This window comes from Rissa tridactyla, chromosome 22 (genome assembly GCF_028500815.1).
Source record: "Rissa tridactyla isolate bRisTri1 chromosome 22, bRisTri1.patW.cur.20221130, whole genome shotgun sequence".
NCBI classification, from domain to species: domain Eukaryota; kingdom Metazoa; phylum Chordata; class Aves; order Charadriiformes; family Laridae; genus Rissa; species Rissa tridactyla.
Window position 1 is genome coordinate 6,450,310 of NC_071487.1, and position 19,552 is coordinate 6,469,861.

At 65.0% G+C, this 19,552-nt stretch overlaps 1 protein-coding gene across 3 annotated transcripts; it reads right to left on the bottom strand.

Annotated features, from left to right (window-relative positions):
* Window positions 1-260: 260 nt before the first annotated feature.
* MKNK2 (MAPK interacting serine/threonine kinase 2) lies at window positions 261-12,413 on the bottom strand. Of its 3 annotated transcripts, none has more exons than XM_054181835.1 (15): window positions 12,339-12,413; window positions 10,125-10,206; window positions 9,865-9,966; window positions 9,614-9,711; window positions 8,577-8,656; window positions 8,008-8,081; window positions 7,831-7,935; window positions 7,451-7,506; window positions 7,079-7,174; window positions 4,847-5,041; window positions 4,574-4,738; window positions 4,424-4,467; window positions 3,405-4,137; window positions 3,034-3,093; window positions 261-580 (listed from the first exon to the last, which is right to left on the bottom strand). In XM_054181835.1, the coding sequence occupies exons 1-13, from the start codon at window positions 12,384-12,386 to the stop codon at window positions 3,870-3,872; spliced, it is 1,413 nt and encodes a 470-aa protein (XP_054037810.1). In that variant the 5' UTR covers window positions 12,387-12,413; the 3' UTR covers window positions 261-580; window positions 3,034-3,093; window positions 3,405-3,869. The 3 variants fall into 3 exon arrangements, with proteins under 3 accessions (XP_054037810.1, XP_054037809.1, XP_054037808.1); XM_054181834.1 differs by having other exon boundaries at window positions 3,034-3,130; XM_054181833.1 differs by having other exon boundaries at window positions 3,034-4,137.
* Between the last annotated feature and the right edge of the window lie 7,139 nt (window positions 12,414-19,552).

Below are 19,552 nucleotides of genomic sequence, written 5' to 3' on the forward strand. Positions count from 1 at the left end.
TCCCCGATTTGGGAACTGGGCAGATCACACCATCCCACTGGGAAAAGTGAGTCAGGGCCGGAGCCGCTGCCAGCCCCTAATCCTGGCATCCCAACCCCGCAGCTCCAGCCCGGGCCCCGGCCGCCCTCCCAAACCCCTTGGGACCAGCACCGAGCTGCGAAGGAGCTGGTGGAGACTGGGAAGGACGACCATGGAAGAGCCCTTGGATTGAGCCCTGGGGGAATTCGCTTCCCTCTCCCCAGTCCCGGCCCCCAGCCACATAGGTCTCAATGCATTTTTATTAAATTCTTACAAAACAGAATACAAAATTCTGGCATCAACAATTGTTATAAAGGAAAACTTCAATTCAGCTGTATCAGTTCACCTGGTACATACAGTAAAGTGCTTGTTTTTGTGTTGTTGTTTTTTTTTTTTCCTTTTTTTGTCAGTTTTTTTTTTTTTTCTTCCCCATTTTCATTTTTACTTTCCAGCCAGCCCCCGAGTGGAGACTGCCATTGTACAAACCAACAGCGTGTTAACGTGACTCTTGTCAAACCAGCTTTGGCAGTCTTCATCAGTTGTAAAGAGGAGAAAGTTTCTCCTGTTTTGATAAAAAAAGAGTTAGCTTCACAGTAAACGTTTCTAACCAGTTCTAAGTCGAGTTAGTCAGCTGAAGGAAGGGCAGGGGGGAAGGAGAGGAAGCCAAAACGCTTAAAATTTCCAGCTTAAAATAAAAAACCCCCAACTTTTCAAAGTTGATTTCCAAGACAGATGCTCTATAGTGGAGGAAAGGCTTTGAAAGAGGAAGAGGAGGCAGAAGGGTGTTGGCGAGAGGGGTTCGCTGGTGCTGGAGCCCAGGTCAGGGAGCATCTGTCTGGAAAACCACCCCGGGAGAGGCGCTGGCAGTGGGGAGGGGACGTCCAGCCCCGGCACGAGCATCTCCCCAGCCGGCCCGCTGCGGTGCCAGCCCCACGTTGCCGAGGCACCCAGGGGTGCCCAACACCACCACGAGTGAGGACTAGAGGCGTTTCAGAGTTGATCCCCCGGCTCTAAAGGCATTTAAGGACGCTCTCTAAACACAGGGCCCCTGCCACGCACACACGGCAGCTGCTGGGGGGGGTCGCCACCCCAGTGACACGGGTCCCACCCCCTCGAGGGGAACCCCCAAACCAAAATGCAAAGCCAAACCTGGGCTGAGCAACCTGCAAAGAGCTCGGATGCTTCACCCCCCACCGCGCCCGCCCCCGGCAGGTCCATCCCCTCCATGCAAACACCCGCCGGCATCCCCGGACGAGGACAACCCTGGGGACGAGCTCCCGCACAGCGCAGGTGGCCCAGGCGGTGCGCCAGCCATCAGGAGAGTGTGTGTGTGTGTGTACGCGTAGATATGGGATAGGTCTTATGCGTGGGAAGAGGAGGGAAACTCAGTTTGCCAATAAAAGCACAGGGGGGACAAAAAAATTTCAGAGACAGCCCCCCGCCGGCCCCTTCCCACAAATTTTTTTTTCTTTAAAAAAAAAAAACAAGAAAAAGGCTGCTGCGTGCAGCATTAACAATAGCTTTCACAATACCAGCTCAAGGCATCGCGTACTGTACATCATTCAAGTATTTCTTAATATAAGACAACAAGGAATTATCTACAACTGATAAAACAAAATAAGCTATAAAAAGTAACAATGTACAATCAAGATGGATTTTTTTTTTTTCCTTTAAAGGAGGCCTCTCCCGGGTATCCCAGTGCCTGTGGGGTCCGGGGGGGGGGGGGGCCTCCCCTCGCCACCACCCCACTCCTCCCCACACCGTGCGGTGGGACTGGGGACACCGGGGGAGAGGGAAGATCTCAAGTGCAAGGTGGTTGTGGGCCGGGGGGGGGGGGGGGAGGGATACCTGCCCTCCCTGGAGGGGGGGGCAAGAAAAGACAGTCCCTGCCCCAAACTCCATCAACACCCGAGATCATCGTCTCCCGAGATAACTCACACACACCTCCCTGAAACAAAAAAACCCAACATATATTGCATAGTATTGCTGTCAGCAGTCTTAAAATAAAAATGAGAACGCCCCCCGCCCCGAGACAGGGACTCTCTTCAGCTGAAGACCCGGGGAAGTCTCTTCCCCAGCTCTAAGAAGCTCCCAAAGCCTTCCCCTGCGCACGCGACTGGCCGAGGCTGCTTTGCAAAAATATAAAGCCCAAAGCATTGAGTTTTGGAAGGGAGCAGAGATGGCTAACGGAGGGGGCACCCTCCCTCCCACTGCGCTGGCCTGGGAAACGCAGGGAGGGCAATGGGCGCAGCTCGGCAGCACCCAATGGTGGGGAGCGGCAGTTTGGTGTGTGGGGCAGGGGGTGTTTGGAGGAGCTGGAGACCCGGCACAGGCACCGCTCGCCCGGACAGATCCAGCCCTGCGCAGCAGAACCCAAACAAGGGCCTCGTCCCAATCCAGCATTCCGAGTCCTTTCCCTACGTGCATTCTCTCCCTTCCCCGAAGCAAGCTCCGAGGAAAGGGCAACATCACGCATGAACACACATGAAGATGGATGCACACGCAAGAACACACATGCACATGCGTGAACACACACGCCCAGCTCTCCCCCATCAGCCCTGCACTGACCAGGCGCTGCTGCCCGGACCCCAAACCCTCCAGCCCCACATCCCGGGCTGCTCTCCTGCACCAGGACCCTCGGGTGCTGCTGCCAGCCCGGCCACTTGCCCACTGGCATCCCTTGGCACCCTCCCTGTCCCCAGACCCTCTGCCACAGCAGCCTTGGGGCCAGCCCGAGGCCATGCCAGGTCACACTGCCCTGCGCCAGTTCCCAACACTTTTTAAGGGGGTGTCCTTCGCTTTCCCTGCTATTCCCAGAGGGGTTTTGTGGGGATTTTTTTAGCTGCTCCGGCCACCCTGTAGACCTCAACCTCCTCTTGGGCCTCCACGACGGCAGAGCCACTGGCGAGCAGCCCCTCTGAAAACAGGGGTGCAACACCCGACCCGGCGCAAGAGCACGGCCCCAGACACCCGTGCATGTGTCCCGTCCCGTCCCCCCCCACCCCCGGCTCTGACCTTGCACCCAGGGAGCTGCTGGCAGGAGCATGGGAGGAAAGGAAGACATTTCTCCGTGCCCTGTAGAGAAGCACAGCTAGCAGTTTAAAACGAACAACTAAAAAAAGAAAAAAAAAAGGGGGTGAATAGCTTATTCTGGAAACGGGCTGCCGAGGAGAGAGGGTGGTTCGGTGGGACAGGGCACTGCTCCCTCGCTGGCACCATCTCCCCAGCCCAAGCGGTTCCCTGCACAACGCCCACTGCATCCCCACAAAGCGCAGCCGGGGACATCCCCGAGCATGGGACGGAGGGGCTCCCCGCACCCAGTAGGTGCCTCTTGGGCCCCTGGGAGGGAGGGGGTTGTGGGATCTACCCCAACATCGGAGAAAGACCTGCAGCTCCGAGGGGAGGGACGAGGTTAAAACGTGACTCCCGTTGTTGAAAACGCGACCGAGGGTCTTTTGTTCACAGTATGAAATGAGCTGAAATCGTCAAAGCAGCCGCGGATACAAAGAGTCCTTTGGCGTCCGGGAGGGGGGAAAAAATGTCAGAGGAGAAACCAAGAGTCGGGAAACAAAAGTCCGTGTGTCTGTCAGATGTTCTTGAGTGTGCCCTGGGTGAAGCAACCTCACGCTTGATTTAATACCTTAAAAAAAAGAAAGATCTTAAACAAACCCTCCCACCCCCAGACCTACAAGATCAGCAAAACCTTGGAAACCAGCCACAGGGATGAGTCCTGATCTTGTCACTAGCCAGAAACGGTGGGGTTTTGGGTGGTGGGGGGGGGGCAGGGCGCGGGGAAGAAAGAAAGAAGGAGGAAGAGGGACACAGGGTACAGCAGGTCCGAGGGGCACAGCTCAGGCTTGGTCAGCCACCAGGACCAGTGGGGCCACCAGGTGCTGCCCGGCAGCCACCGCCTTGGCCAGGCTGCTCTTCTGCCGCCGCTTGGCCAGCTTGGACTCGGAGGGGGGGGAGAGCTGCATGGCCCGTGAGGTAGCTTTGATGATGATGGGTCGTGCTTCCTCCTCCGCCTCCTCCTCCTCGTCCTCGTCATGCCGTGTCAGCTGGCGGTTGACAGCAATGGCCTCAGCGGCGAAGGAGGTGAGCTCTTTGGCACTGCTGTTCCTGCGGGGGAGGCAGAGGCTCAGGGTGGGATGTGAGGCGGGGGGCAGGAGGAAGGTTGGGGGTCAAATATCGGGGCGTCCCTCCTTGCGTGCACATCACGCCAGACCCGTCAGGCACCAAACCACGGCTTGAACCCGTATCACGTGCTGCAACCGCTGCCCAGACAGCAAGAGCTGCAGCAGAGAGCAGCCCCCTGAGGCCAGGATTTGGGGGGTGGGGTGGGGGTGGGGCTGGGACATGTTGACGCCCCCCCCGCTTCCCACATCCCAGGGCCACCCACACTCACCTCTGCAGGATGATGGGGGTCGGCAGGGTGTTGTCTGGGGCGCACTGCAACAAAACATGGGCGGTCAGAGATGGGCAGCCCACGGGGGGGGGGTGTCCCCCACCCTGGCTTTGGGGAGTGGAGTCGGGGGGGGGGGGGCACAGCACTCACCCCCTGCACCCAGGGGTGCTCCAGGACCTGGGCTGCGCTGAGTCGCTTCTTGGCATCTCTCACCAGCAGCTTGGAAATGAGGTCTTTGGCTCCGAAGGAGATGTGCGCCCAGTCCTTGTCGGGAAACTCGTACTTCCCCTCCTGGATGCTCTCGAAGAGCATGTTCTGGGGTGGGAGGATGGGAAAGAAAAACAAAACAAAAGGGGGCTGAGCCGGGAGCGATGCTGCCAAACCGGCGGCGGGTTTCAGCGACGCCAGGGTCCCCCTGCGCACCTGGCAGGTGTGACATGCCTCGCCCCGGTCCCAGCCACAGTCAGAGCCGCAGTGGCCCACGAAGGGGGGGTACCCGCTCAGCATGATGTACAGGATGACGCCCAGGCTCCACAGGTCGCAGCGCTTGTCATAGATGGATGCCTCCTCGTTGAAGGCTTCCACCACCTCTGGGGCCATGTACTCAGCGGAGCCGCACTGTGGAGAGAGGTGGGGGTGGGTGAGCCCTGGCATGGGGGGCTCAAGGGACAGGGGACCAATGGGACACAGCTGTGCTGGCTGGGGGGGCCTGCACCCCCTGAAATCACAGACTGGTTTGGGTGGGAAGGGACCTTTAAAGTCCACCCAGTGCCACCCCCTGCCCTGGGCAGAGACACCTCCCACCAGCCCAGGTTGCTCCAAGCCCCGGCCAACCTGGCCTTGAACCCCTCCAGGGATGGGGCAGCCACAGCTTCTCTGGGCAACCTGGGCCAGGGGCTCGCCCCCCTCACAGCAAACAATTTCTGCCTCACATCTCATCCAAATCTCCCCTCTTCCAGTTTCAAACCCTTCCCCCTCGTCCTGTGGCTCCCCTCCCTGCTCCAGAGTCCCTCCCCAGCTTTCCTGGAGCCCCTTTAGGGACTGGCAGGGGCTGGAAGGTCTCCGCGGAGCCTTCTCTTCTCCAGGCTGAACCCCCCCAGCTCTCTCAGCCTGTCCTCCCAGCAGAGGGGCTCCAGCCCCCACAGCATCTCCGGGGCCTCCTCTGGCCCTGCTCCAACAGCTCCGTGTCCTTCTGCTGTTGGGGGTCCCCACGTGCAGGCAGGAGTGAGGGTGCAGACCCGGCTGCTCCCCAGGTTTGCTCCCGGCAGGGCAGACCACCCCTGCTGGGTTTCTCCCCGAGCCCCACCACGCAGGGGATCCCACAAACCTGCTACTCCAGGGGTCACCAAACTCTGGGAGGGGCTGCCACCCCCCCAAAAAGAAAAAAGCCTGAAGGGGTGCAACCCCCTCCCGGGGCAGAGCACCCGGCGAGGCCGGACCCACGCTCCGCAGCACCGCCAGCACCACCCAACGGGCTCAGTCCCATGGCCCAGCCGCAGAGCGCCGAAGGCGGGCGGTGGGGCCCTGCCTGCTCCCTGCCTGCGGCGGGCAGGGCCGCCGGAGCAGGCGCAGGATCCGGCCGCGGAGGAGGAGTTCAGAGTGATGCAAGGCGAGGCTGGGGCCGTTCCCCCAGCGCTCCCAGGACTCTGGGGCTTTCCAGCGCACGTGACCCGCAGCCCACACGGGCCTCGTGACCAGGGGAGAGAAAAAGCTGCAGCCAGCAGATAATCACCCCGTAACATAACGAGAGGCCTCCTAACGAGAGTCCTCGTCAGCCCCAGCAGCTGATGCCACCGCAGGACAAAAAAAAAAAAAATTAAAAAAAATAAACCCCAACCACCTTTAACCCTGCAGGAACAGGGCAGCCCACCCCTATTGCTGAGACTGGGGAAACTCAGGACACCTCAGTAATTCAGCCCCTGCCCCAGGAAGAGGGTAAATGCAGAGGAACAGGGGGGCTGGGGTATTTTGCCACCCCCCCCCCCTTGTGCACCCCGCATCGGACGGGCTATGTCCTTCCCTGCACATGAGCACCCCAAAAACACCGGGGTGCAGGGCAACACCCTGCAGGGGCGAGGGGGCTGTTGCTTGCGATAAGTGGAGTGGGGCTTTCCATGATTTGGTGGGGGGGGGGGGGCCACACTCAGCATCCCCCCCCCCAGAAAGTGGGGTGGCTCCTGGCAACACAGGGGTCCCCCCAGAAGATTTCAGGGTGTCCACCCTGCGAGGTCTGCGAGCAGCACCCCACTGCAGGGATGCCGCAGCTCCCTCTCACCCACCACCGGGGGGGTCTGTGTTAGATCAGGGGCCCCCCCCTTGCCTGACCCACTTCTCCCCACGAGCGCCAGCCTCCGCGCAGCCGCCTCCGCCGGGGCCGGCTGTTGCTAAGGCTCAGGCAGCCCGGGCTCTGCGCCAGCCCCCCCGCCCCCCCCCCCACCTTATGTAACCGCATCTCGCCCGCCGCCGCGGCGGGGCGGGGGGGGGACACACACACAGCATGAGCCACGGCAGCAAGGGGCGGGGGGGGGGTTCCACATGCAGACCTGGCCCCCAAAGACTATAGGGCAGTGGGGGGAGGGCCCCCCATTGCCAGCCCCCCCCCCGCCCCCCCCCAAGAACAGTTCCCTCCCCCATCCCCAAGGTTCCCACGCTTACGGGGGTGAGCAGCTCCGGGGTGGAAATGGGGGAGCAATCGCCATTGAGTTTGATGCCGCTTCCCAGGTCGAAGTCGCAGATCTTCACTGGGGAGACCTGGGGGCGTGGGGGGGGGCGGGGTAAAAGGAGTGGTCGGTGACACCCCCCCCCCCCCCCAGCAGCCCCCTGGGGACCCGCAGCCTTGCTTTTGTGCCCCCGCTGCTTGTAACGCCTGGTTGTATCATGCTTCACACCACCCCGTCGGGGGGGGGGGGGTCCTGTGCCTCCCCCCCAGGCAACACCCCTACGCTGCACCCCCCACCCCGGGCAGCACCCCCCTGTACCTCCCCCCACCCCCCCCCCATACCCCCCCCCCAGCTGCCCCTGGTTCACCTGGTCCGGGCTCTCGCACAGAATATTTTCTGGTTTTAGATCCCTGTGTGCGATTCCTGGGAGAGGGCGGGAGAAGAAGAGACAATAAGGGCAAAAAATGCCCCCCTCCACGGCAAGATGTCTGGGGGTGGCTCACGGACCCCTCCCTCCCCACCCCAAATCACCGCCTGCGTCGTGGCGAAGGGCAAAAAATTGCTGCTGGCCCCGAGTCCCGGCCAAACTGGAGGAACCGGCTCCGCACCACGCGAAGCCTCACGATGCGGCTGGGCCTGATCCTGCGCAGCCGGGGCCCGGACTGTCCCCGAGACAGGAGGACGCGGGGAGGCAGCACCCACCGGGGGAGAGCACGGCAGCACCCACCCGGGGGCGTCCCAGCTCACCTTTATTGTGCAAAAAGTGCAGGGCACTGGCAATATCCTGCACCACCACGCTGGCCTCCAGCTCGTTGAAGTGGCGTCTCCGGTGGATGTGGGTCAGGATGGAGCCTGTGGCCAGGCGAGAAGTGAGTGTGGGGCTTGTGGGGGGCTCCCATCCCCCCGCCCCAGCACCGCACTCACCCCCTCGCATCTTCTCGAACACCAGGTAAAACCTCTCCTCCTCCTCGAAGAACTCAATCAGCTCCAGGACGTTCCTGCAGGGACACCAGCATCAGCCCAGCGTCCCCCCAAAAACCTCCTGGGGTCCCCCCGCTCCCTGCAGCCCCCCACACCCCCCGGGGGGGGGCGGGATATGGGACAGGAAAATTAGGTTTCCAGTGATTGAAACCACACGGCCGGGGGCCCCCCGGCTGCATTCCAGGGGGGAGCGGGACTGTCAGCGCCCGGCTCTGCTCCCTAATTGCTCGCAGACCCTCCTCCTGGCTCGCTCGCCCCTCGCCAGAAGCGGCCCCGCTCTGCAGCGCTGATGGCAAACGCCGCCGCCACGGCTCGGCCCCCCCGCTCGGCACCACTCCAACTTGGCCGCCATGGCCCCCGTTGTCATGACAAACCGTTTAACGGGGCGAGGCCAAGGGGAGGGCTGCCTGGCTGCAGCCCACGGGTGTCTCGAGCGTCAGCCTGTTCTCAGCCTACTCCCCACAGTCACTGAGGGTGGGGGGGACAGGGACACGATGGCTGCCCCATGGTACCTGTGTCCCTGGCACTGATACAGCATCTCCACCTCGCGGAAGACCCTGCTACGGATGTGTCCCAGGCGCTTCTCGATGATCTGAAATGAAAATGGGGGGAGGCTCAGGGCGAGGCACCAGTATTGGGGTGGGGGACACACACAGCTGGCAGCTGCTGTGCCCCCACCCTGCCGGCGGCTGAGGACCCCCGGGTCCGGGCAGAGGCAGGCAGGGGGTTCCCGAAGGGGTTAAGGCAGCAGAACAGGCTGTTCCTGGCGGCAGTGCCAAGCCGCTCCCTCCCGGGGCCTCGGCCAAGGCGAGGTCCATGTGACACCCGAGCCCTGGCAGCCGAGAAGGGCGCTGGCACAGCGGGTGATGGGTAGATGGGCCACAGCATGCGCAGGGGGTCCCCACCCAGAGGGGAGAGCAGGACGCTGCCCCCGGCCCTTTGGGGCACACAGTGCACCCTACTGCCGTGCAGCCCTCCCTCCTGCCTCAGTTTCCCCCCAAAGCCCCCCCGGGGTGATGGGAGAAGCCAACAACATTTGGCCATGGGGCCCGTCCCAGCCCCTTTGTGCCGTGGCCAGGAGCCGGCAGGGCGCGGGGCTGTGGGACCACCACCCCTGACCCCAAAAGCAGCCGGCTCCTCCCAACCCTCTCCAGCGCCCCCATGCTCACAGGGGTATGGAGGCCCTCCCGGGGCGAGCGGGACTGGCCACCCTGCTGGCACCACATGCCCCTGCTTGCCCCAAGTCCCCAGACACGTCGCAAGTGTTAATTTAATCTCCCGACTGCTCTAATTTACAGGCAGAGGAGCGTGGCTAAGGGGGTTGACCAAGGACCCCGGAGACAGGTGGTGGCAGAGGACAGTGTGCCACCTGCACAGCCCCATCCTGCCGCACTCCTGTCCCCTCTCCTTCCCCTCCAGCACAGGAAACTGTCATCCTGTGCCAGCGCCGCACAGTCACAGGAGAGCCCGAAATGCAGAGGGTGGAAAGGGAAACTGAGGCAGGAGGTGGAGGGAGCCGGGTCTGCAGCCCTGAGCAGCAGAGCTTTACCTTCACCGCGTACTCCTTGTTGGTGATGAGGTTAACGCAGGACTGGACTCTGGCATGGGCCCCTTCTCCCAGCACCTCCTCCTGCAGCTGGTAAACATCTGGCAGGGGAGAGGTCGACTGAGCCGCTGGCCCCACCACAGCGTGGGATGCCACAGCCATCCCTCTCCCTGGGCTGTCCCCAAGCCTGGGGATGTCAGGAGGGCCCCAGCCCTGCCCCAGGTTGGGGGGGGACCCCCGGCAGCCCTGCTCACCTTCAAACCTGCCGGAGAAGCTGTCAGTGGCTCTGCAGCGCTTCTTTTTCTTGTTCCTTTTCTTGGCGTCAGGGATATCGATGGGTTGACTTGAAGGCATGTCTGCGCCGGAGCAAAGCCACCAGGGTGAGTCACCCCCGTCTGCCCCATGCTCCCCCAGCATCGCCACCCCGGGGGAGTGCAAAGGGCCGCCATCCCGGGGATGAGGATGGGAGGACCCCCCCCGGGATGCAGCCCTGCGGGAGGCACCCGCAGCTCACCAGGTCGGGACGGGCACTCAAAGTTGAAGACGGGCTCCAGGTGGTTGGACTGGTCGAACTCCAGGTCAAAGGGGTTTTGTCCCTGCAGGGGCCAAGAACCAGAGTGAGATGGCAGCCACCAGATCAGCTGCTGCCGGCTGCCCAGCACAGAGCCCACCCACACCACCGCTGCGGGACATGGTGCTGCTGCAGGAGGGAGCTGGCGAAGTCCCAGGGAGAGCCATGGGAAGAGGAAGAAGGGTTTGACCACATCTCCTGATGGGGATGGTGCTGCCGGGTCATGCCTCCATGCCAGCCGCCCCAGGGATGATGAGAGGGGCTGGGGCCACCCGGACCGACCTGACCCAACCCCAAATCTCTACCCAGACCTAAGCTACAGTGACGGGGGAGGAAGAAAAGCCACGGGGCAGGACGGGCTCCAGAGTCATGGTGCCATGTCCTCCTGGCTCCCCACAAGGTCACAGTGGGCCTGCTTAGCCCTGCTCCAGTGACTGTTGTGCCCCCTGGGCTGTGGGACACCTGCGACCTGGCAGGATCAGGCCCTACCTCAACTCCTCCCTGCGCCCCAGACTGGGGAAGGGCACAGGAAACGCTGCCACCCCCACCCCAAACCCCGCTGGCTCCAGTCTCAGCACCCCAAAGGGGACACGGGAACCCTCTGCCCCCCACCGTGGGACGGGGCAGCACCGGGGTGCCTGGCCAGGGAGGCGAAAGGGCCCCATCCTCTGCAGGGTTACGAAATCTGCTTGGGTGGAGGTGGCAGCTCCCAGCGGCATTCCCAAACCCGCTCCGGTGCCCCGGTGCCCGGGCCGGCTGCCAGCCCCGGCGCAAGAACACCAAACCCCAGCCACCACCGCCAGAAAACGCCTGTTTACTGCCAGGGCAGCCTTCGGGGAGGTTGGGGGGAGAAGTGGGGGGGGTGGAGAGGTCCCCAGGGTCACACCCGCTCCACGCCCCCTCCTCCCCACCCCAAGCACCACTCCAGACCTCTGGGGCCAAACCTGCACAGCGTTTTGCCAGCTTCCTCCCCGCAAAAAAATAATCTGAATTTGCAGCGTTGCTCTTCAGCTGCCAGCCCCCCACCCCCCGCCCCCGGCCAGGGGCCAAGGCCCTGTGTCAGGGTGGCCGCTTTCCTGGGATGAGCGGCTCTGGCCCGTGTCCCTGCACCGGGGGCAGGATGAGGCCTCCCGGGCGGGGGGGACACGGGGGGCCCTGCCAGCTGCCGCAGCACCGACACACAAAAGCTTTGGGGGATGGGAAGTGCGGGGCGGACGCTGCGCACTGGCTCCATCAGCACATCCGAGGTGTCGCCGTGTCCCCAGTCCCCAGCTACCCGGGGGGAGGCGGGGCGGGGAGGGAGCCAAACCCCAGCCAAAAGCCTTAAAAACAGGATTAGGTGTCAGCTAAAATAAGCCGGGCAGGTTTCGGGTGAGCTCCCAGCATCCCTCGGAGCACCGGGAGCCAAACTAAACAAAGATCCCACGAAGCCGCTGTGCCGCAGGCGGGACAAGAGCCGGCATTGAGGGGAGCGGGACCCGGCAGGATCGGGCCCCCACCCCCCACGGAGCATGACAGCGGCCAGGAGAGACGCGGTGTGACAGGGCTGAGGGTGTCCTGGCCACCCCTGGGGGGCCTGAGAACGTGTGTGCCCGGATCCGGCCCTCGTACAAGATGTTTGCACAACAGGTCCTGAGCCCCTGCAACCCCCCCCCGACCCCCCCGGCTGCGGCCCAGCACCCTGCTCGCAGATTTGGGGTGCAGCCACCCCCACCCCACGGGGGACCCCCGTGGGAGCCGCAGGGCGAGCGGAGCCTGGATGCAGCACCCCAGCGCCCACCCAGGGCCGGGCTGGGGGGGGGGGGGCTGCGGAGCCGACCCCCGGGAGCACCCCGACCCCGGGGGGTGGGGTGGAGAACAGGGGGGTCCCGCTGCCCGCTTCGGGTGGCACCGCCCCGGTGCTTCCCTCCTTCGGGGGGAGTGTCGAGAAGGGGTGGGGGGTGCGGCGGGCAGGAGCGGTTCTTCCCCCTTTCTCCCCAACCCCCCCCCCCCCCCAAAAGCAGGGGATGTGGCGCTGTGCGCTGCAGAGCGCAGGATCCGGTCGCCGCGGGCCCGCACCGGCCCTGCCCGCACCCCCCCCCCACCCCGGAGTCTCCCCGAAGCATCCCCCGAGCTCCCCCCCGCGGAGCATCCCCAGGGAGGGGAGCAGCCCCTTACCTTGAAGGAGCGGTGGAAACCCGGGATCTCTGATTTCTTCTGCACCATCTTGCTGCGGGGGGCGGGGGGGGGGGGGGGGGCGCGGAGCGGGGGGGGGGGGGGGCGGTGTTGCTGGGAGAAATGGGAGGCGGGGGAGGCGATGAAAAAAAAAAAAACCAAAACTAAACGGGGCGGGGGGGGGGGAGGGCGGGAAGAGGGAGGCGGAGGGACGGGCAGAGCCGGAGGGGAGTCCGGGGGGTGGCCGAAACCTGCGTGGAGAGTTGCGGGGGGGTGGGGTGTCAGACGGCTGCGGCCCCGCACGGAGTCCGCGGCCCCGTCCCCCCGCCCCGGCGGCGCTCACCGGCGCGGCCCCGCAGAGCCGCCGCTGCTGGTGGTACCGCAGCCCGCACCGCCACCCGCTCCGCTCCGCGCCGCCGCCGCCGGGAGGGGACGCGCTGCTGCCGCCCCCGGAACCTTTATAGCGCCGGGGACCGGCCCGGCCCGCCCCGCACCGCCCCCGCCTGTCGCCGCCCCGGACACCCCCCGCCCTGCGCTCCGGGACGGGGACACCCTCCCCCGGCACCCCCCGGGGACACCGACACCCCCTCCCGCTCCGGGGACACAAACACACCCCCTGCACCCACCGGGGACGTCAACCCCCCCCGCCCGCTGCACTGGGGACACAAACGCACGCCCCCGGAGCCCCCTCCGGGGACACAAACAACCCCCCCGGCACCCGTGGGGGACACCGACACCCCCACCGGGGACACGAACACACCCCCCCCGGGCACCCCCCCGTACTGCACCGGGGACACAAACACCCCGCCCGGCACCCACAGGGACACGAACGCCCCTTCCGGGCACCCCCCCCCTGCACCGGGGCACCCCTCTCTGCTGCTCCGGGGACCCGGACACACACACACCACCCCCCATCCCCCCCCCCGGGCACCCTCCTGCGCTGCAGCTGTGGACGGGGACGCCCCGCCCCCCCGCGGGGCCCCCTGCACCCCCACTGCCGGGCATCCCCCTGTGCTGCAGTCAGGGACAGGGACACCCCCCTGGACAACCCTCTGCACTGCAGCCAGAGACAGGGACACCCCCGGTCTCCGCCCCCCCCCGCACTGCACCCCGAGACAGGGACACCCCTCAGACCCCCCTGCACTGCACCAGGGGACAAGGGTCCCCCCCTGAGGCACACCCCCCTACCCAGTCACAGGGACAGGGACACTCCTGGGCAACCTATACTGCACCCAGAGACAGGGACACCCCAAGTCCCCCCCCCCCCACACTGCACCCCAAGACACGGGCACCGTCCCCTGCACTGCATCCACAAGCAGGGGCACCCCCCTGCACCGCACCCCGAGACGGAGACAGCCCTCCCCACGCCAGGGGACAAGGACACACCCCAAGCACAGGGAGCAGGACACCCCCGGGCACCTTATACTGCACCCGGGGACAGGGACAGCCCTTGGGGTCCCGCCACCCCCCCAGGGCCAGCGACACCCCTTTGGGGGTCTCCCCCTGCACCCGGGGACACGGACACTCCGGCTCCGTGTTCACTTTCTGCGGCCCCAAGGCTCAGGGCGGGGGGGTGGGGGCCAGCCCTGACCTGCCCCCAGCCCACACATGCCACAAGCAGGGCAGTGCTCAGCCCCGCAGCCAGGCCTGCGCCAAGGCGGGGGGGACAGGGCACGGGGTCACGTCCCTCTGTCCCTGCAGGCCACCGAGGCCCTGCTGCATGCGGTCAGTATTGGGGGGTGAGGGAGGGGGATTCAGGAGCAAGACCCCCAGTCCAGGCTTGGTGGCACGATGGGAGGCCGTCACCGTGTGGGTGTCCGTTGTTCTCCCCCCCTCCCCCGACACCCCCGCCTCGCGTGACGCCAGCCTGGGCTGAGAACAGACGTGCTCGTTGCGCCGAGCGGCAGCACTGGGGCCAATGGCTGCGGCACCGCGATGCATGACTTCACCAGCCGCGCTGCGCATTGGCTGCTCGCCACCGCCGCCATTGCGCACCCAGCGGGCCACCCCCCCCACCACCCCCCACCCCCGTTTCGCTGCAGCCACCGTCCCCGGGGCGCCCCACGTCAGACACCCCCCCCCAGCCACGCAGCCCCTTGGCCTCACCGCCACCCTCTGCCCCCCCTTCTCCTCCTCCCCCCGCTGTTTGTGAACGTTTTGCTGCGGAATTTGCAGCCCCCCCCAAAGCCACCACTGCCATCCTGGTGTGAGGCCACCGTGCTGGGGGCCTGGCCAACCCCATATCTGCCTTAGGCCCCCTCAAATCTGCCAAAATTCCTGCTTTTCCCAGGCCCTGGTGCCCGCTCCTGCTTTCAACCTGGAAAAACCAGACACCCGGGCCCTTTCTGTATTAGCGCTGCTAACTAGGGCTCCCCAATTAGACCAGGCTGGCGTGGGGGGGGCAGATGCGGTGCTGCAGGACAGGGGGGATTTTCAGGGTTCTGGCTCCCAGGGTAAGAGGAGGGACAGGGGACAGGGACAGTGCCACGGGGTGCGCTGGCCGCTGGCACCCGTCGGACGACTCAGGCTGCGGCAGCAGAGTCACATGCCTCCAAAATTGCGCACGCTGCCATGTAGGTCACCGAGCCGGTAATGACAGGGCAGCAGCGCCTGCACCCACAGCCCGGGGGGCCACCCAGGGGTGCCCGGCGCGGCGGGGACAGCCGGGACCAGCTGGGAGCTCACCCAGCCCACAGGGTCCCCGGTGTCACACGGGGTGCCGGATTGCCCACGGCCATGCTTGCCGGCCATGCGCTCGCTGCGTGCGCGCTACCTGTTTGCTGCGAGCTTGCTGCACAGGCACTGCATGCTCTCATGTGCTGGATGCATGTCCTGTCACCTGCATGTCACCTGCATGTCACCTGCATGCTCTGCATGCTTGCTGCATGCTCACCGCCCGCTATGAGCTTGCCTGGGGGCCCTTGCATGACCTCTGTGTGTTTGCTGCACGCCTGGCACATGCTCTCTTTGTGCTTGCTGTGCGCTCTCTGCACGCTCTCTGCATGTCTGCATACTCTCTGCGTGCTCACGGCATACTCACTGCGTGTCGGCGCGCTCACTGCGTGTCGGCGCGCTTGCTGCATGCTCGCTGAATGCTCGCTGCATGTCTGTGCGCTCACTGCACGCTCACAGCATGCTCACTCCCGACTTGGTGCTTGTGCTCCACACTCACTCTCCCTCCGCTCCCTGCACGCTCCTGGCTCCCCGTGCACTCTGCACGCTCGCTGCGCGTCTGCGTGCTCACTGCACACTGAATGCACGCTTGCCGCATGCTCCCTCCGTGCTCACCACTCGCGCTCTGTGCTCGCTCTTCGCTCCCTGCACGCTCCTGGCCTCTCTGCACACTCGCACCTCGCTCATGGCACAGTCACCGCACGCTATCAGTGCGCTGCCTCCCGCGCTGTACCCCCTCTGTGAAAGGCCCTGACCCAGGCGGTATCGGGGTGACGCCGGCGTCATTCAGACTGGGACCGGGGGTGGCAAGAGGCAGCGGGGCGCGAGGGGCGGCTTCCTCCGGCTGCGGGGCCGCAGGTGAGGTCTGCAGCCAGGCGTGATGAGAGCGTCGGGTCTCAGGCTGCCGGGGGCAGGGAGCGAGTGGATGGTGCCGTTTGGCCAGGGGGATCCTGCTGGTGCAGCGTGCTGCGACTTTGGCCACCGGCACCTGGGGGACAGGCACCCGCGTGGGGCCGGACGCTGCCTGGCAGCCGGGCATGCACAAAAGCACACGTGTGTGCGAGGGCGAAGCAGGAGGAGGCAGAGCATCACCTGTGTGCCCGGCACATGTGCACACACACACACACGCACACGCACACGCAGGTGCAGCCCCTCCGGGCACAGCAATGTGCCGGCATGCGATTGCCCGAGGGCTGGCTCCCACACGTACACGCGTGTGTGCGCGTGCACACACACACACACATGCACTGCACACATGATCATGCCGGCACCATCCCATGCATGTTTTTTGCCTGCACAGGTGTTCGTCCCGGTTCTTCGCTGTGTTTCCCTGGCCCTGCGCGGCTTGGCGGATGCAGGATCCGGACAAAATGCCCCGCCGGAGCCCGACCCCACTGCTTCCCTCCCAGCCTCCCTCTCGCGTGTGTATTTTGGGGGCTGGAGCAGGGGGTCCCACACTGCACACACCCCCCCCCCTCACAGCAGCCCTTGCAGATGTGGGGCTGCAGCAGGTCCCCGCTGCGGTGGCTCCAGCCGTGGGGACACACGTGTCCCCAGCAAACCCACAGGCGGCGGAAGGGGCTGCGACGGTGCCTGGGGAGAGGCAGCTCACGGCCTGCGAAAGAGAAACACGAATTTTGATGCATTTGATGCCACCCACCTGCTTGGTGGGTGCTGAGACCCCCCCAACCCTCCTCCCTCTGCCTGATGGTCACATCCAGCATCCCGGTGGCAGCAAACCCGCCGTGCCCTACTTCTCGCTGGCATCCATGAGTGGCGAAACCCCCCCGCGGTGGCTGTGCCTCTGCGGCATCGCCTGTTCCCACCCCCCCGGTGCCACTGGGAGGGGGGTCCCCGTGGCTTGGCGGAGCCCCCCGCGCTGAGACCGGCCGAGAGAAAACAGGAAAGCGAGCGGGGCTGTGCCGGAAGGTGGCTATTGTTGGTGCGGGGAGTGGAAGGAGCTGGAGTTGGGCCGGAGGCCACTGCGGCCACCCTGCCCACCCACCACCCCTCCAGTGGGTGGCACAGCCCGCTCCGAAGCCACCCATGGCTGCCTGATTCCCCACAGGACGTGGGTCGGCCCCGGTTCCGGCAGGAGCAGCGGTAAGGTGGCCGTTCGTGGGACACGCGGGGCTTCCTCCCTCCCTGCTCTGGTTTGGAAGGGAAAAAATAAAATAAATCCTTTTTCCTGGTGTTATTTCCCTGGCCCAAGGAGAGCCCAGCTTGCCTGCCCTGGGAGTGGGAGGACTTGTAGCCCTGGCTCCGTTTCAAATGAAAAATCTTGCAAAAAACCTGGAATTTCCTGCCAGGCAGAAACCCAGAGGTTTGACTCTCACAGCACTGGTTCCGCTGCCGGGGCGGGACGGTAGGGACAAGGGACACGGGGGACACGCGCATGCCCACGGCACGCGCAGTGTCCGTCCGTGCTGGCCACATGCCAGCAGGTCCCCAGCCTCCCTCCTAGCCATGACACAGCCAGGGGGGATTTGGGCAGCTCCCGCGGATCCCGGGCGGGTCTGACCCTCCAACCCCAATTCCCACTGCCAGGACGGGACACTGGGGCTCCAGCGCACCCCCAGGTCCCAGCGGTCACCCCCCCACCGCCACTGTGGGATTTTCCCCAGGGAGGTGGCCCCAGTCCCTCACTCCCGGTCTGCTGTGGGGAAGGGGCGGGGGCAAACCCCGCTTGGCTTTCACAGCTCCTGCTTTGCACCTGTATTTTGGGGCTGCCCGGGGACCCCCAGGGCAGAGCTGCCCAGCCCAGCCTGTCTCGGGGACAGCGGAGGGACACGGCCACGAAGCGAGGAGGGGTGGCCATGCTGGGAGCAGGGAAAGTGGTGCCGTGCCTCAGTTTCCCCAGCTGGAGGAGGTGCCGTGGGGTTCAGGAGCAGCCGTAACCCCCAGCTAGAGCAGCTGGGCCATGCGGCCCCGAGGGAGGGCACAAACACACCCCAGGGCGATCTCCCCCCCAAAAAACCTTCAAGTGGAGAAGCCAGTTCAGTAGGGAGCGTCCCCTGTCCCCCAGCAGCCCCACAGGGACGTGACCAGCACTGGCTCCACCACCTCGCACTGGCCAAAGCCCAGGGGACGAGGAGATGGAATCGTTGGGGCTGGGTCAGGACCCAGCACAGGCATCTGCAGGGAAGATGGATGGAGTCACCGTGGGGAGGGGAACCTCAGCAGCCCCCGAAACCAGGGGCAGGAGCTCCGGGGGCTGCGGTTTCAGGGTGTTTGGGGAGAAGGGCAGGGAGCGGGCTCACGCTGTGCTGCAGTGGGGGTCCCAGCTGGTCACCGGCAGGAAATGCGCGAAGCATTTCCAAGCAGCTTTTAAACACCCCGGCTTCTTTTCACCCCCCCCTCCATCCTCCAAATTCCCCGGGAAGGGATGAAACCCGCAGGCGCCGTGTTACCATGAAGTGGCCCCGGGAGTTGGGGACGCGGAGGGAGGGGAGAGGCAGGCTGGCACGCCACGCTGTTCCCTAGAAGGAGCAGAGAAAGTCTCAAACCACCAAAAAAAATTACCCCTGCTCCATCGCGGTTTGAAAAGGGCATTGAAACCGCAGCGGGGGCCTGTGCACCCCCGGTACCAGTGGTTGTGTCCCGGCAGCCTCTTGGGTTTGCAGGGGATGTTGTTCGCCAGGAGCAAAAAACTGAGCCCAAGGCCCCTTTCTTTAAGCCGCCGCTGGCAAAGGGCGTGCTCCCCGCTCCGGTGCTTTCCCAGGAGGGCTGCCGGGTCCTGCCTGTGTTCCCAGCACTGGGACGGGGAGCTGCTGGCTGCCGGCCTGGCAGCACTGTCCGAGGGAGAGGGGAGCGCATGCCACACTGGTGACCGTCCCCTTGTCCCAGGAACGGCTGCCGCCTCCTCCAGGGAGCCCCAGAGCCCAAAACCAGAGCGGGGCCACCCCAACACCCTGTGCCCGGGAGGAGGCGGGTGGTGGGTCAGGGCTGTGGCGTTGCCAGGGCCCCCCCCCGGGGAAGGATCTGGCCCCAGAAGCATCAGCTGTCCCGGGGAAAAATATAAAGCGCATTTCAGAGCACTTGGAAAGCTGCCGGCTGCCCGCTCAGGGACAAGGGATGGAGGAGCAGGCGGACACGGGGCTGCCAAGGTCTGGGGGGGGCTAAGCGCGATGGCAGAGCTGTGCGGGGACATGTCCTGTGCCACCCCATGCCCGTTTCCCCAACCCCAAAGGTGCAAGGGGGATGAGCAGGGGACGAGGCAGCAGCTCCTGGGAGTGGGAAACGCAGCCCGTGGCCCCTCCAGAGGGGGGTCCATGTCACGCTCCCCAGCAATGGTGCAGCCGTGAGACACTGCCCGGAGCACTGGGGAACAGCATCTCCATGAGCCGCTCCGGCTGGAGCATCACTGCAACACCCAGCGATGCTCCGAGCAGGATCTGCTGCGTGGGGAGGCAGTGGCAGCCATGGACATCCCCGTCCTCACCCAGCGGGGACGTGGGTCCCACACAGACCCCATGGACATCCCTTGGCTGAAGCCATGCGGCTGCAGATGCTGCAGGAGCCCCCAGATCCTGCTCCCTAGGGCT

Bases quoted from the DNA above. Each gene is read 5' to 3' on its own strand.
- MKNK2 (XM_054181835.1), bottom strand. From the start codon at position 12,386: ATGGTGCAGAAGAAATCAGAGATCCCGGGTTTCCACCGCTCCTTCAAG. The intron at 8,657-9,613 runs GTAAAGCTCTGC...TTTTCATTTCAG, and splicing joins ACAAGGAGTACGCGGTGAAG to ATCATCGAGAAGCGCCTGGG. The intron at 7,175-7,450 runs GTGAACCAGGGG...CCACGCCCCCAG, and splicing joins TGTGCGAGAGCCCGGACCAG to GTCTCCCCAGTGAAGATCTG.